Here is a 14,710-nt window from a genome sequence, read left to right on the forward strand (position 1 = left end):
GTCTCAGAAGCTTTATATATATATATATATATAATATATATATATATTATATATATATATTATATATATATATATATAATATATATGAGAAAAATGGGTATGCTTGGTACCAAGCACAAATTTTATACTGGTAGGTGATGTCATATTCTCATCCACTCATTCCAATTGCCACCCACTTCCCAACCCGTATGAATGTGGACCCCGATTTTAATGAGCGGGGAGGAGAATATGTCACATCACTACCAAGCATAAAAACTTATGCTTGGTACCAAGCATATCCATCTCTCTCTCTCTCTCTCTCTCTCTCTCTCTCTCTCTTCTCTATATATATAATATATATATATATATATATATATATATATATATATATATATATATATATATATATATATATATATATATATATATATCATACACACACTATATATATATATATATATATATATATATATATACACACACACACACATACATACATACATACATACATACATATATATGCATATATGTATATACATATATATATGTACATGTATGCATATATATTAATAACTCAAATAGAAAGTCGTTTTAATAAAACAGTCTGTAGTAATTTCCCAAACGCCTTCTAGGATAGAAAACAACACATTGTTTCCTTACCATATGAAGATAATTTCGACGAAAAAAACATTCCAACTAAATCTAGGCCATGCCAAATGAATCAAGAATATCTTGATCTCTGTAAAAAAGAAATAACTTCTTTACTTGAGAAAAAACTTATAAGGAAATCATATTCCCCTTGGAGCTGTACAGGCTTTTATGTTAATAATAGTAATGAACAAGAAAGAGGAGTTCCTCGTCTTGTTATAAACTATAAACCTTTATAAATAGTTTTAAAATGGATTAGGTATCCTATTCCAAACAAAATAGATTTATTAAATCGCATTAATGATACAAAAATCTTTTCTAAATTCGATCTTAAATCAGGATACTACCAGATCCAAATAGAAGAAAAAGATCGGTATAAAACTGCATTTGTGGTTCCATTCAGATATTTGAATGGATGGTAATGCCCTTTGGGCTCAAAAACGCCCCATTAGAATTTTAAAATATTATGAATGAAATATCTATTCCTTACACTGAATTCATCTTATCATATATATAGATGATATTCTGATATTTTCTCAAAACTTTGATCAGCATGTTAAACATTTAGAAATATTTCGTATTTTAGAAATACGAAATGGGTTAGCAATATCAGCCCAAAAAATAAAACTATTTCAAACCCAGGTTAGATTTTTGGGTCACAATATTCATAAAGGAATAATAATACCTATTGAACAAAGTATTAAATTTGTTTCTAACTTTCCAGACATAATTACTGACACCAAACAATTACAAAGATTTCTTGTTGCCTTAAATTATGTAGCAGATTATTATCACAATCTTGCTCAAGACACTGTCATTTTATATAGCAGGTTAAGAAAGAATGCTTCACCCTGGGCAGATCAACACACTGTTGTTGTTCGTAAGATTAAATTAAATGTTAAAAGATTATCATGTGCACATTTAGCAAATACTCAATGGTTTAAAATTGTTAAAACTAATGCATCCAACATTAGTTATGGAGGAATCCTCAAACAGATTGATCCTGATACTAACAAAGAACAACTAGTTAGATTTGCCTCTAGTAAATAGAATCAAGCCCAATTTAATTACTCTACCATTAAAAAAGAATGTTAGCGATTATAAAATGCTTTTATAAATTTCGAGATGATATTCTCAATCAACAATTTTTATTAAAAATAAATTGTAGCTCTGCTAAAACAGTAATAAAAAAAGATGTTAAAAATCTAGTTTCTAAACAGATTTTTGTCAGATGGCAAGCAGAGCTGGAAATGTATCAATTTAAAACTAATTATATACGTGGACAGGATAATCATTTACCCGATTTTCTAACATGCAAATTTTTACAGGGTACCCATGCGTCGGATTAACTCCTCCCAAAAGGGAGGATAAGGAGAGGCGGAAGAAGCAACACCAACAATGAGAAGAGTTATACTCCAACTCATCCAAACTCCTAAAGAATCATCTAAAAAAAGGAAAATACTAGTGTCCTTTTGTCATCTTCCTCTAAAGGCATAGAAGATCTAATTGCAAAAGAAAATATGCCTGAACCCTTCTCTGCAATAGTTAAAAGGGATGTAAAATGGTATACTAAAACCATTTCTGAAACTGTTCTACATATAGAGCAAGAGGATATTCCTCTTATGAAAGATGTTGAAAAACTAAGACAAAAGTATCTAGATTCAACGTACTACCCTACATTGTCTCTTAAATCTAGAGCATGGATGAAAACAATACTCATCCAAAAGGGTATGAAAATTACACATTTATTGAGTAATGGTAATCATATTGTTCCTCCAAATTTCAGTTAATGTGTCATTAAAGAGGTTATACTTCACAGAGACTTGGGCAATGAGCCCGAATCAGGAATTTCCCTAGTCAAAACCCTGAACAGAGAAATTTATAATTTCAATTATTGGAATTATCAATCAGCTTTTTACCAATTGTTCTTCTATCTTCTATATAAAATGATAGTGTCTTGAGCAAAATTGTGATAATAATCTGCCACATAATTTAAGACATCAAGAAATCTTTGTAATTGTTTGATGTCAGTAATTATGTCTGAAAATTTAGAAGCAAATTTAATACTTCGTTCAATAGGTATTATTGTTCCTTTATGAATATTGTGACCCAAAATTCTAACCTGGGTTTGAAATAGTTGCATTTTTGGGCTAATATTGCTAACTCATTTCGTATTTCTAAATTACGAAATATTTCTAAATGTTTAACATGCTGATCAAAGTTCTGAGAAAATATCAGAATATCCTCTTTCTTGTTTATAGTTTATAACAAGACGAGGAACTCCTCTTTCTTGTTCATGACTATTATTAACAAAAAAGGTTGTACAGATCAAAGGGGAATATGATTTCCTAATAAGTTTTTTCTCAAGTAAAGATGTTATTTCTTTATACAGAGATCAAGATATTCTTGATTCATTTGGCATGACCTAGATTTAGTTGGAATGTTTTTTCCGTCGAAATTATCTGCATATGGTAAGGAAACAATGTGTTGTTTTCTATCCCAGAAGGCGGTCGGGAAATTACTACAGACTGTTTTATTAAAACGACTTTCTATTTGAGTTACTAACTCATTTTTCTTTTTTATTTGTTCTTCTATCTGAACAAAAACTACTTCTTTAAGAAAGTTTTTGTTTTTCTTTAAGAAGAACATTTTTAACTTCGTTTAATAAACGAGTTTGGGGATCAATTATAAATTCAAATAAAATTTCTTTGCCGCTATAACTGGCTTTGATTCCTTATGAATCAATTTTCTGCATTGGCATGATTTGGTGTAGAAATGGTGTACCCAATATGACGTGTTGCGATAAGTTTTTAACAAGCACGCAAGGAATTGTGATACATGTATCTTGTACACAAATATGTGTTAAAGGTAGTTTGAATTTAACATCAAGTTTGTCGCCATTTGCACTACTAAGGGTTTGGGTAGTAGTTTCAAAATATTTTGAAGGTACAACTGCATTAATGCGGTTAAGATCTGCATCGTTATCTACCAGACCTATTAGGTCTGGTATAAAAACTTGTTCTGCTATGGCTAGAGTTATTTTAATGTACCATTTTTGAGATGTTACTTGTAATATATTTAAAAATTCGTCCTTTTGGGATAATTTTGTAACATCATGATCTCTTTCAGATATTCATGGCGAATTATTCTGGGAAGAGACAATTGATGCATGTTTTTCTTCAGGGTCTTCTTCCATACTAAGTTTTGAGAGAATATATTGATTCTCTTGTTTTTGAAGTTTTACTTCATATTTTAAGGTTTGAATCTCTTTATTGAGATCTGAGAGGGATAATACCTTAGATGGATTACCCTGTCTCCTTTTTATAACTTCTGACATACGATAAACGTTATAAATATTAGGTTTTTCTTTAACCTCTTTATTTTTTCTATACATAGATCGAGAAGATCTCTTTTTAATTCTAGAAATATTTCTTCAGAAAGTATTTTTGAAATTAATTCTTGGTTCGAAGAAATAACGTTCAAGGATAGTCCATTCATTTTGATTATGGCTTTCCAATAGTCTGGTTTATCCTTAGTTTGGCAGTTATTAGTTGTACAATGACAATGTTTTTCATCTACCAAGGAAGATGAGGAATATGAATAGTATTCATCTTCCGATTTCACAGTATCACTGTTGATCATTACTGATATCTTTCTTAAAATTTCTATAATGATTATCTGTCTTTTCTTTTAAAGAATTTTTTCTTTTTCTTTTTAAAAGAATGTTTTCTTTTATCATCTGATTTTCCTTTTTACTTGCTTCTTTTTATCAGACTTATAAGGTTGGTCGAAGGCAAATTGTTCACAAAATTCACCTAATTCTTTTCTTTTTGTAAGTCTTTGAGACTTAAGTTAGTTTTTAAGTTTTATATCATTACATAAAGCTAAGCCTTCTTTTATGCAAGTATTGATAAGAGTTCCGTATGAAAATGAGTCATAGGGAATGAACCCTCATGATCCCCTAAGTTTCTTTCGAACTCTTTCGGCAAATAGGTTTGATAGTCCGTCAACAAATTTAAGACTTCCAATGAGTGCTATTAGCATCATACAGCGTCATTACCCTACTTAGAAATGTATCTTTATACCATCTAAAATGGGTCAAAGAAGAACATCTAAAGTTTTGTAATAATATCCTAATTCTTTCACCTTGGTCTATATATGCACCAATAAGTTATTTGGTATAGCTAGTATTAAGGTATACACAACATCTTCACTTAGTTGTCCATTTTCTTGTTTTATAGAATTTAATATTTCGCCTCTGGACTCGAGCGAGAGGTAGTTATCCCACCAACCCTTTAATATGCCAGTAAACCCACAAGTAATGTAGGAAGCTATAAGCTTATCGGGATTACCATTTTGTCTACAAATAGTAGAATACATCAACATACGATGCATAGTGGAGTATATTTGATTGTCGGATAGACCGTCAATATTCCATTCATATATATTTCTACCATTATAGTTGGCATGTATGTATGTATCGTTTTCTTCAAATAATACATCAGCAGGAGTAGGCCGTTTATAATAATAACGCTCTAATTATTTAGGTCGTGTTGTACTTTTATTTACAGTAGAAATTTGATTTTCTACATCTAATATCTGACTTTGTTTTATTAAGATATTATCATCGTCAGATGTTTCAGTATCAGTATGAATAACTGACGAGGTAGATTGATCACCATCAATTGTATGTAATTTAAAGGTACCAAGTTTTTTCGTTAAAGTTTACCAAGTTTTTTCGTTAAAGTTTCGATAACTTCTGAAGTCACTTTATCACTTGTACTGAATCCAGATATATCTAGAGGTGAATTAATAGTGGCTTTTTCCGTATGTTTAACAGGAGCCTTTAACTTCTTTAACTCCGTTAAAGAAGAAACAATATTGTTTAATTTCTGGACAAGTTTTTCAACTATATCTTCATCTCTAGTAAGTTGTTGGCCTACTATTTGACGATGAATATTTGTATAATTACTTTGTTTAATTAGCTTATTAAGCTCTTTCAAAGTCTCATCACTGGATTCTGTGGGTTTTATAAAAGTTGTTGCTTCTAGTGTTGAAGTTGAAATTCCAATTAGCTTTAGTGGTTCTGTTGGAGGATAAAGAGATTTGATTAATAAACCAATACATGATTTTCATTGTTTATAATGTTCTTCAAGTACTCCAATTCTCTTTTCTTCCTTCTGAATATAAATTTTTAAGAACTAAGGAACGAAGAATTCTATCTTTTGTTCTTTATTAAGAGTTATATAATAATTTGATTTAAACATTTGCTGTTCTCTATTAGAGAAACTCCTAAAGAACCATTCTCTAAATAATTCGTGACTTTTACACTGGAATTCTTTATTAAGATATCCTCGTAATTCACTATTTGGTGAAAAATTAATAAAATAATTTTTACATTTGAAAGCTCATTTCAGAGCTTGTGGGAGAAAGTTTATCTTTCTCTTTATAGGTTGGATGAGGTATACAGTTTTGAGATATATTAATCCCTTTTACCTCGTTGATTCTTTAAGAACCAGATCTAGAGATGGATCGTCTAGATGAACTTGTAACATCTGACAATCTAATTGTTCTAGTAGGGTTAAATATTACTTCAACTTCTCCATCAGTCGTATTCTCCATCAGTCGTATGGGTAATTTGATCAATTTCTTGATTTACTATTGGCTGAGGTTGAATAGAACCTAGCTATTTGGAAAGTTAACTTCGATCCATTTAATTTGTTTGTTTACTGCAATATTGGACGAAAGTAGATTAGTTTCAACTAAAACTTATTTTCGGGCTTCGTATGCATTTTAGCTTTAGGTGCTAATGTGCTTAACACTTTATAATGGATGCCGTATATAATTGCAATCATTTATGATCCCGGTAAAAATTCATATCCATGAGTTTTAATATTAAGGCTCATAGCTTCTAATATATTAGGATCTGTCAGAGATAAACTCAAGTTCGGGTATACATTAAAGTATAACGGTCCATTACACAAACTAGTTTACATGATGCCCATTAAAGATTGTGCACAATTTAGGCACCTTGCATCACGTAAATAAGATAGTAATGAAGCATTAAGACCTCGTAAGGTTAATGGTATAAATGCAATTTGAATTAATCCAATATGGATATATTTATATTGATCTATATATGGTTCGATATCNATATATATAAACATATATATACGTACATACGTATATATCTATATATGTGTGTACAGTGTGTGTGTGTGTGTACAGATATATATAATAAATTGGGAATAAGACCTTAAAAAGAGATATAGAACATGTGATCTTAAATTTCAGAAGGACTTATAATAATATTGGATGAAATAGAATAATGGGAACCTTACCAAGTGCATTGCCTAACACAATCAACCAATTCCTCTCGATAAGCATTCCTGACATCCTTTAGACGCTTTAGCTGCTCAGATGACGATTTTTCTCTTATTTGTTTGTCAGTATCATCTAAGTGAGAAATTGATTGCAACTGCTGAGACATGTAGTAAAATGCCTGCACAAAAGGAGTTCACCTTGAAGTTGGAAGTTGTATAATGATGCATTAATATTATGAGATCATAAAAAAGGACCTGCAGGCTTCTCAGAAGGAAAGCAAATAAGCTAACCAATAAATATCCAAGAAAAAACTGTAAAGTAACGCCCTTTAAGTGAGTGTCGTATTATCTATAGTCAGCATGTAAAGTAATCCAGCAAAGTAACTCAATTCACTTCTTAGAATTCTGGAATTTTTAATTTGGAGATAACATATAGCAGTATAAATCAATTACCATTATGAATACTCTGCAAACAGCAGATGATAAACAATGAATAGTAGGAATTCCAGCACAAAAGTAAGTTATGATGACATCAGAGTAACAGCAACTCAATAACAAGTCACCAAAGCTGACAAGAGTAACAGCCTTGAGGACAAGGGACCCATTAGATGGCCAAGGACCTATTAGTGCCAAGGGAGCTGATTTACACCACCCTAAGTCACCTCACATGAGCCAGAGTTGCCAAACAACAAAAGAATCACTGCCAGATTCCTTTGAATGCAATAATTTTGGAAGCATGTTTTGTTACTAATATTAAAGGTAAACAAAAACCACAGCTTGACAGTTAAATACTTGTCCATGTCCAGTAATTGGGTAGAAATATATTTCTTCCAATGCGACAAATTAGATCTAGAAAAAAAAAAGAACAGCAACAGCATAGGATGTTTAAACAAATAAAACCTTCATCTCAGTTCAAGGTTTACATCAGCACATCATACTTGCAACCAATAGTTGCACCCTGATGTTAACTTATTAGATGGTAGCTTCTGCCTACTAAAACAAAGCATGAAATAAATATTTCAGCTAGAAAGTATATGCTAATCAAAGAGATGACAAAAATAGGTGACCTGAGCAATGTCTGTTGATCAGTCACCATTTACAACAAGACATCATTACAGCTACCGCAGGGCTCATCTCACAACAAACTTGACCAAAATTTCGTAGAAGAGTTCCTGTCACTCATTCTAATGGTTTTCCAAATGCTTGTCCTATTGCAGGAGACCCTACGATAAGTCAGTACCAGAGTATACACTTCTTGCAAACAAGTACCTGTCATTCATTCTAATAATTTTCTAAATGTTTGACCACTGTAAGTAGAGCTTCTATGACAAGTCAGTTTACTAAAGTAGATAGTTTAGGAAGAACTCTAAGGAACCTATCAAATAGTGACAAAAGTATTAGCAGTTGTTATTATAGTGAACTTCAGAATATATGATGTTATAAATTGAAGACACGGGGCCAACAGAAGTCAGCTAACTAATTTAAGACCTCACTACCAGTCTTATGCGATGTTGAAATACACTTCGAAGACCGATATTTAAAGTGTAAACCAACCTTGATGATTTCAAAGCTAGAAAAAAAAGTTCACTAAGAAGATTGAGCAGCACCTATCTATATCAACAATAGGGTTTAAATATATATTGCTCTCCAATTAAAGTACATATGTCTATCGAGTTATGTGTTCCGCATCTGCATGTACTGAGAAATTCGCTTCTGCCTCTAATTTTGGCCGCAATTTGATGGTATCAGTATTTGCTCATACTTATCATATACATATTAAAGTTATACCAGCCTTAATCTGCTTATATAATCAACTAAGAAAGAAATATACATATTAAAGTTATACCAGCCTTAATCTGCTTATATAATCAACTAAGAAGTGCACAGAATGTTAGCCGACTTGCCTGTCTGAAATTTGGGGCAACACCCAAGTGATACAACAGCAACATAAAGTCGAGAAGCTCCTCCTTTCTTAGTATGTCAGAAGATAATTGACTAGTCAATGGTGCATTTCCCAAATGGTGCAATGAATAATATTCAAAATCAACCTCTGACCGGTCACTTGAACTAGGCTTATCCTCAATCTCCTCACTTAAAGTCCTTGTGGGACACTCTGCAGCAACATTAGCCGATCTTTCCGAAATAGAACTGCTAGGACCCTTCAAGCTTCTACTTGACGACCTAACATTGGCTTTTGATGACCTGACGGTATCCATCTCCGAAACTGAACAACAACAGGGCTTTTGCACTGTAGAATGAGTTACTTTTGCATCATCATTATCATCCATGCATCCTTCATCCCATTGCACATCTTCCAATTCCTTATCAACAATAGGGTGGAATTTGCAGAGATGATTAACTGAGCCTCCAATTCTAGAAATCCAAGTGCGTTGTGGATCGCCATTAAGAAACAATCCCACAGGGAAGCTTCGCTTTCCACCTCTATGAAGAAAACCAACAGCAGACGCCGCACTTTCCCCAGCACCTTCTCCCAATTCAGAGATACCATCCATGGGAAAACCTTCAGAAAGGAAATGGAGAATAACTGTGTACAAAGAAACAAGTGCTGTGTTGCTTGAAAGACCAGATGAGGACATCTTGTGGTCTGCACCCCTGACTTTCAATATAAAGGTTTGCAGAAAATTCCTGAACACTGAGCCAGGCAACTGAGGAGGAGTTACTGGAGGTATGAAATGCACAACAAGACGACAAATCTCCCGATGCATCTCCTCAATCTGCACAGATCAACTGTGATGCTGATCAAATAGTATGTAACCAAATAACAAAATTTCCCCAGATTTTGTCGTGCTAACATTACCAATTAACAGAAATACTCCAATCATGAATGCGAGCAGAGATAAAAAAAAAAGTTTAGTTTTCCTTATAGTAATGTTAGTTAAATAATACAGAACTATTTCTAACAGTACTCAAAAAGTAATTATCAGTTCAAGCAAAACTGGATGGCATTATGTTAGTGTAACATTAACAGAAAGCCACACACCACACTACTTGCAATCCAAAGGCGGAAATTAACAGTTTAAAAGTCTAAAGAGAAAGTAGTAGTGATTGGACGTCAAATGAAATAGCATGCATTTTGTTTCTTTTTTCCCTTCTTTTTGTTGGAAATAGGTAGAAGGGTTGCTGGAATTGTGAAGATAAATGGGAGAAAGTGAAAAAATAAAGGGAAGGAGCAGTAATAAGCAACAAGAGACTTGCAGATTTACACGGGAGCTCCAGCAGCCCAAACTCATGCCTCTCTGACTAGCTTTGCTTGAATCTTAATTCCTAGATCCAATTAGAGAGGCTTTTCAAACGGACTGAAATTTTGGCAGACAAACTGAAAACATTGACTAATATTATTGGCATCTTATAAAATGAACTTCTCAAAAACAAGATTCGTTAAAACACGAAATAGAACCTCAAGAAAATTATCTCTGGTAGATGTATGCATGTTTCATCAGAAAAGATATATGACTGCATGTTTTTATCATCAGAAAGAGACCAGGAATTAACAGTGTTACCGAAGTTGAGGCCCTTCCACACACCTCATCCACCAAACCTCCAAAAATAAAAACAAAGAAAGGAAGAAAATCTTTAAAAGAAACATATTTCAAGTCAGACATAAAGACATTGATGTGGCAATATGTAAGTTTGAAAGTTTGAAGAAATGGATAACGCCAGCAATCATCTAAAATCTAGCAGCTTCTAGAAAACTGAACATACAAGCAAAGACAATAGAATTGACCTCATATCATAAGAGGATAAGTACTGAACTAAATGTACCTTATCAACAGCTGCAGATAATGTTGTTGTTACCAACATCATGTTACTTTCAGAGCCAATATCCTCACATGACCCAGGCCACCAGACAGAAGGCATCAGCATCTGCAGATCCTGCTTGTTTGGACTCTTCAATGACAGAAATCCTTCCATTATGTATTCAAAACGTGACTTCCACCACAAAACCATCATCTCTTTGTGATGGAACATTTGGCACGCCAGTGCAAGATATGGGTATGAACCTGAATATGGACACTCCACCAAAACAAGTGGAGCTGTTCTACAGTTACATGAAAGAGCCAAAATGACGTGCTGAAACAATAAATTGGATACTGGAAATTGTAGGAACAAGTTAACTATCAGATCCAAATTCATGAAATCATGAGGTGCCCGCAAACCAAATACTTCAAACAAGAAAGGGACAACCACTCCCCAAGCAATATATTCAATACACCTACTGTTTGCCTCAATTGTGGTAAATAACTCTTCACAAATCCCACGACAGAGGGGGTAATATAGTTCTTCAAGTGGTGCAAACCTTTTCAGGCTTCTCAATTTCTGAAACGATCCCAAATCAGATCTATCCACAGATTGTACTTCCAACAGCCTTGATAAGCACTGTAGTAAATATGAAATGTGGGACATACAGCAAGGAGGATCCTGAATCGGAAGGAAGTCAACAATGGGATACCTAAACGGGTGAGACCCAAAGTTCAAATTACAACGCTCACCTTCTGAGAGAGAGATTGCTGGGTAATACCCAACCCCAGGGCCCATCTTACGAATTCCACTGAAAGCCACACCAAGAGAAACCCCATTCCTATAGAAGGAAATTGTGTTGGTGTTTAAATCAATGCAACACCCAATAACATCACCCACTGCCCACGACTGGCCATATGCTCGTTGATCTATGTTCCATTTACTGACTCTCCTTCCATCAAATGCATATGAATTCTCTGCATCTCCTACACCTTTTCTATCAGTGAAGGGGCAAGAGATAGTGGCCCAACCAAGCTGCTGGACTCCAGAAGTTTCTAATGTTACTTCATACATCCACTTTCCCTTCCACAGGCAAGCATTGAACCTGGCACTGCTAAAGACTGCAAAGCTTTCAACGAGCAATGGTTCACCCACCACTCTGATGTCCCCACAAACACTTGAACTATCCACAACAACAATGTTTGATCGGCGACTATCATCTGTACCTAACAAACCACTTCTACCTATATTATCTGATTCTGTGCCCTTAATTCTAAGAACAGATTTCTTCAACAGATCCTGGACAAAATTGACACCAATTTGCAGGGAAGATTGATGAACTGACTTGTATGGGAGATCTAGTATGTATTCTAGAGTTCTTTCTGGTGTTTGGTGGCCAATGTCCTCATAACATGAAATGAAATGAGACTTTTGAGTTTTCCCCTTCTGGTCAACATCAGACAATATAAGGGCCAAGCCTGAGGAGAACCCATTACTTCTCAGACCGTCCTGAGTCATCTTCACAAGGAAAAAAGTTTAACGTCTTAATTGCAGTATCCTATGTTGGAACAGATCACTATTCTTGAAAACACAGAAATCTCCAACTGTAAAGAAATTAAATGGAGATTAAGAATAAACAAGCCAAAATTTCATCAGCTCTGATTGAATATCAGAGAGCAATGCAAGAAAATCACAGTTAAAAAATTTTCAATCTCAGAACAGATCACTATTCTTGAAAACACAGAAATCTCCAACTCTAAAGAAATTAAATGGAGATTAAGAACAAACAAGCCAAAATCTCATCAGCTCTGTTTGAATATCAGAGAGCAATGCCAGAAAATCACAGTTAAAAAAAATTTCAATCTTCAAAATGAAAATCATATTAACCGCTCTCTTGGTCATGGAAATAGTGCAATTGCAAGAGGTTAAAGAAACTAACATAATCATTCAAATTTCTTTTGACAACGTAAAACAGAAGAATATATCCCATAGAAATGTAGAAGCTGAAACATAAGGGGCCAAAAAAAAGACAAGCAGACACCTAAATTCACCTGATTATCGGCAAACAGGACAAACTCATTAAGAACTGCTGAAACAGGGGCAGGTGGATCCATGTATAAGCTTAGGGGTGCAGTTGCACCACTAAGATTATGGAAATTACATTATGAGGCATAGTAAACTTTCATTTTGCCCTCATAATTTAAAAATGTTTGCACCCCATTTGAGTTTTAGCCTGCTTGTCAAGAATTTTGTTCTATAATATTATGTTTTAGTATTTAGATAAATAGATACTTGTCATCTACACTCCTAAGAAAATTTGTCTGTATCCGACACTGTGTAGAAATTAAGGAATAATAAAGAAAAGTAGTAACAAAGTGCAAGGTGTCAAAATCCCTTTATTCAACTAACAGTGAGTTAAAAAGGAAATTAACATAACAAAAGAAGTTAACATACCAAAAGAAAAAATTTGCATCACAGTCCAGTAAAATAACACGAATTCAAGAAAAATCATTAAATAAGACAACTGAAATCCTACTATAGATGGATAGAATTTAATAAATCGGACATTAGTCCACTAATACTCAAGAAATAACACTTGATTCTTAAAGGAGGCATAAATACGACCCCAAAACGCCACAAAATTAAACCACAATGTTCAAGAAACGCGAAAAAAAATAGCAACTCAACCAAAGATCACAAACTTGACCATAATTCTAAACTTATCCTAGAACGCGAAGGGAATTGAGAAATTTCGAGATCCCGATCCAATCCAACGCGATTTCAAGTCGAGAAACAGACGGACTTACATGAGCTCGAGCTTCTCCAGCTGATTCCATGTCGGAGGGAGTTAATTAGGGTTTCATTAGGTTGCGGCGGGAGAATTAGGGTTTGAAGACGCCGTTGAATTTTGATGGATTGAAAAAGGGAAGGGCAGAGAGAACACAAAGGAGAAATCAACAGGGAAGATAGAGAAAGATCACTTTTTTATTTTCGCCCTCGAATATATGTTAGAGGTTGTGAAGCCATGCGGGATCCCGCACGCTAACCTTCATTAAAAGTACTAATGCTACTCGCCAGTGAAAACCCCCCATCTTAACCTATTCACTGACAGTGGGTCCCACAGAAAGAGCTTTATAACAGAGTACGTCAATGACAATTGCAGCAAATACAAATCTTTTACCCCTTCGGACGAACTCAAAAACACACCCACAAATGGGGTCTACAAGTCACGGAAAGGGTGAATATGGGGCATTAATTTCCAGAACACAGTGACCTGCCTGTGCACAAGATTGATGACGTGGCACGCCTGACCACCGTTTCTCTCGACGCAACGCAGCTGAATATCCCGCACGGAGATTAGTCCCGCATATAAAGATTTTACACGGACGAAGTGAATCAGATAATCAATGCTCTGTTCTCGCCCCGCCGGCCCTAACAAACTGATTAAAGTGGCACGTGCCGTAATTAGGAGAAATTATGGCCATGTCTAGAGTTGGGTTTTGTTTATATTGGAAGAGTGCTGCTACGGGGACCCAAAATATGGGACCAATGAAGGGGACAGGTGAGGTGTCCCTTTCCTATTGCATAATGAGTTGGCAATGGCAACTCATTATGCAATAGGGAGGGGACACATCACATGTCCTCTCCATTGATCCCATATTTTGGGTCCTTAAATCATTTTTCATATTGGAATTAATTCATTTTGCTGGAGTCCCTAGCCCCTAGGGATAAAGATCTAGTAAACAATATGGAGTTAAAAATTTAATAACCTGTCTGGCTGAATTTGTTTTTAACACCTTCAATACTTGTGTTATGTTTGGGAAATTGTTACCATAAAGGGTTTAGAATTAAGATATAAAAGCGTATTTTTTAACTATCACAAACTTAAATATCTCTATAATTCAATATAAAAATCTTAAATGAAAATTTTAGCACAATACAAAATTTTGTAGTCGTTTGTAACAATTTATTGGAAAACAAGTTTGACACGAGTGGAATAA

At 34.2% G+C, this 14,710-nt stretch overlaps 1 protein-coding gene across 4 annotated transcripts in view; it reads right to left on the reverse strand.

Annotated features, from left to right (window-relative positions):
• Nucleotides 1–13,686, reverse strand: part of LOC109833892 (E3 ubiquitin-protein ligase RKP) — a 25,745-nt gene extending 12,059 nt beyond the window's left edge. For 2 of the 4 annotated variants that reach the window (XR_002245374.1, XM_020401744.1), the window contains exons 1-4: nt 13,517–13,686; nt 10,734–12,227; nt 8,855–9,685; nt 6,969–7,129 (exon numbers count right to left, since the gene is read on the reverse strand). Coding sequence is in view for 3 of the 4 variants with exons in the window: in XM_020401744.1 (XP_020257333.1) it covers nt 6,969–7,129; nt 8,855–9,685; nt 10,734–12,227; nt 13,517–13,546 (2,516 nt within the window). In the remaining variant the exon portion in view is untranslated. Of the gene's footprint in view, nt 1–6,968; nt 7,130–8,854; nt 9,686–10,733; nt 12,314–13,516 lie in introns of all 4 variants that reach the window. The other 2 variants (XM_020401745.1, XM_020401746.1) reach the window with 2 other exon arrangements.

The sequence above is a fragment of the Asparagus officinalis genome, chromosome 3, assembly GCF_001876935.1.
Source record: "Asparagus officinalis chromosome 3, Aspof.V1, whole genome shotgun sequence".
Classification (NCBI taxonomy): domain Eukaryota; kingdom Viridiplantae; phylum Streptophyta; class Magnoliopsida; order Asparagales; family Asparagaceae; genus Asparagus; species Asparagus officinalis.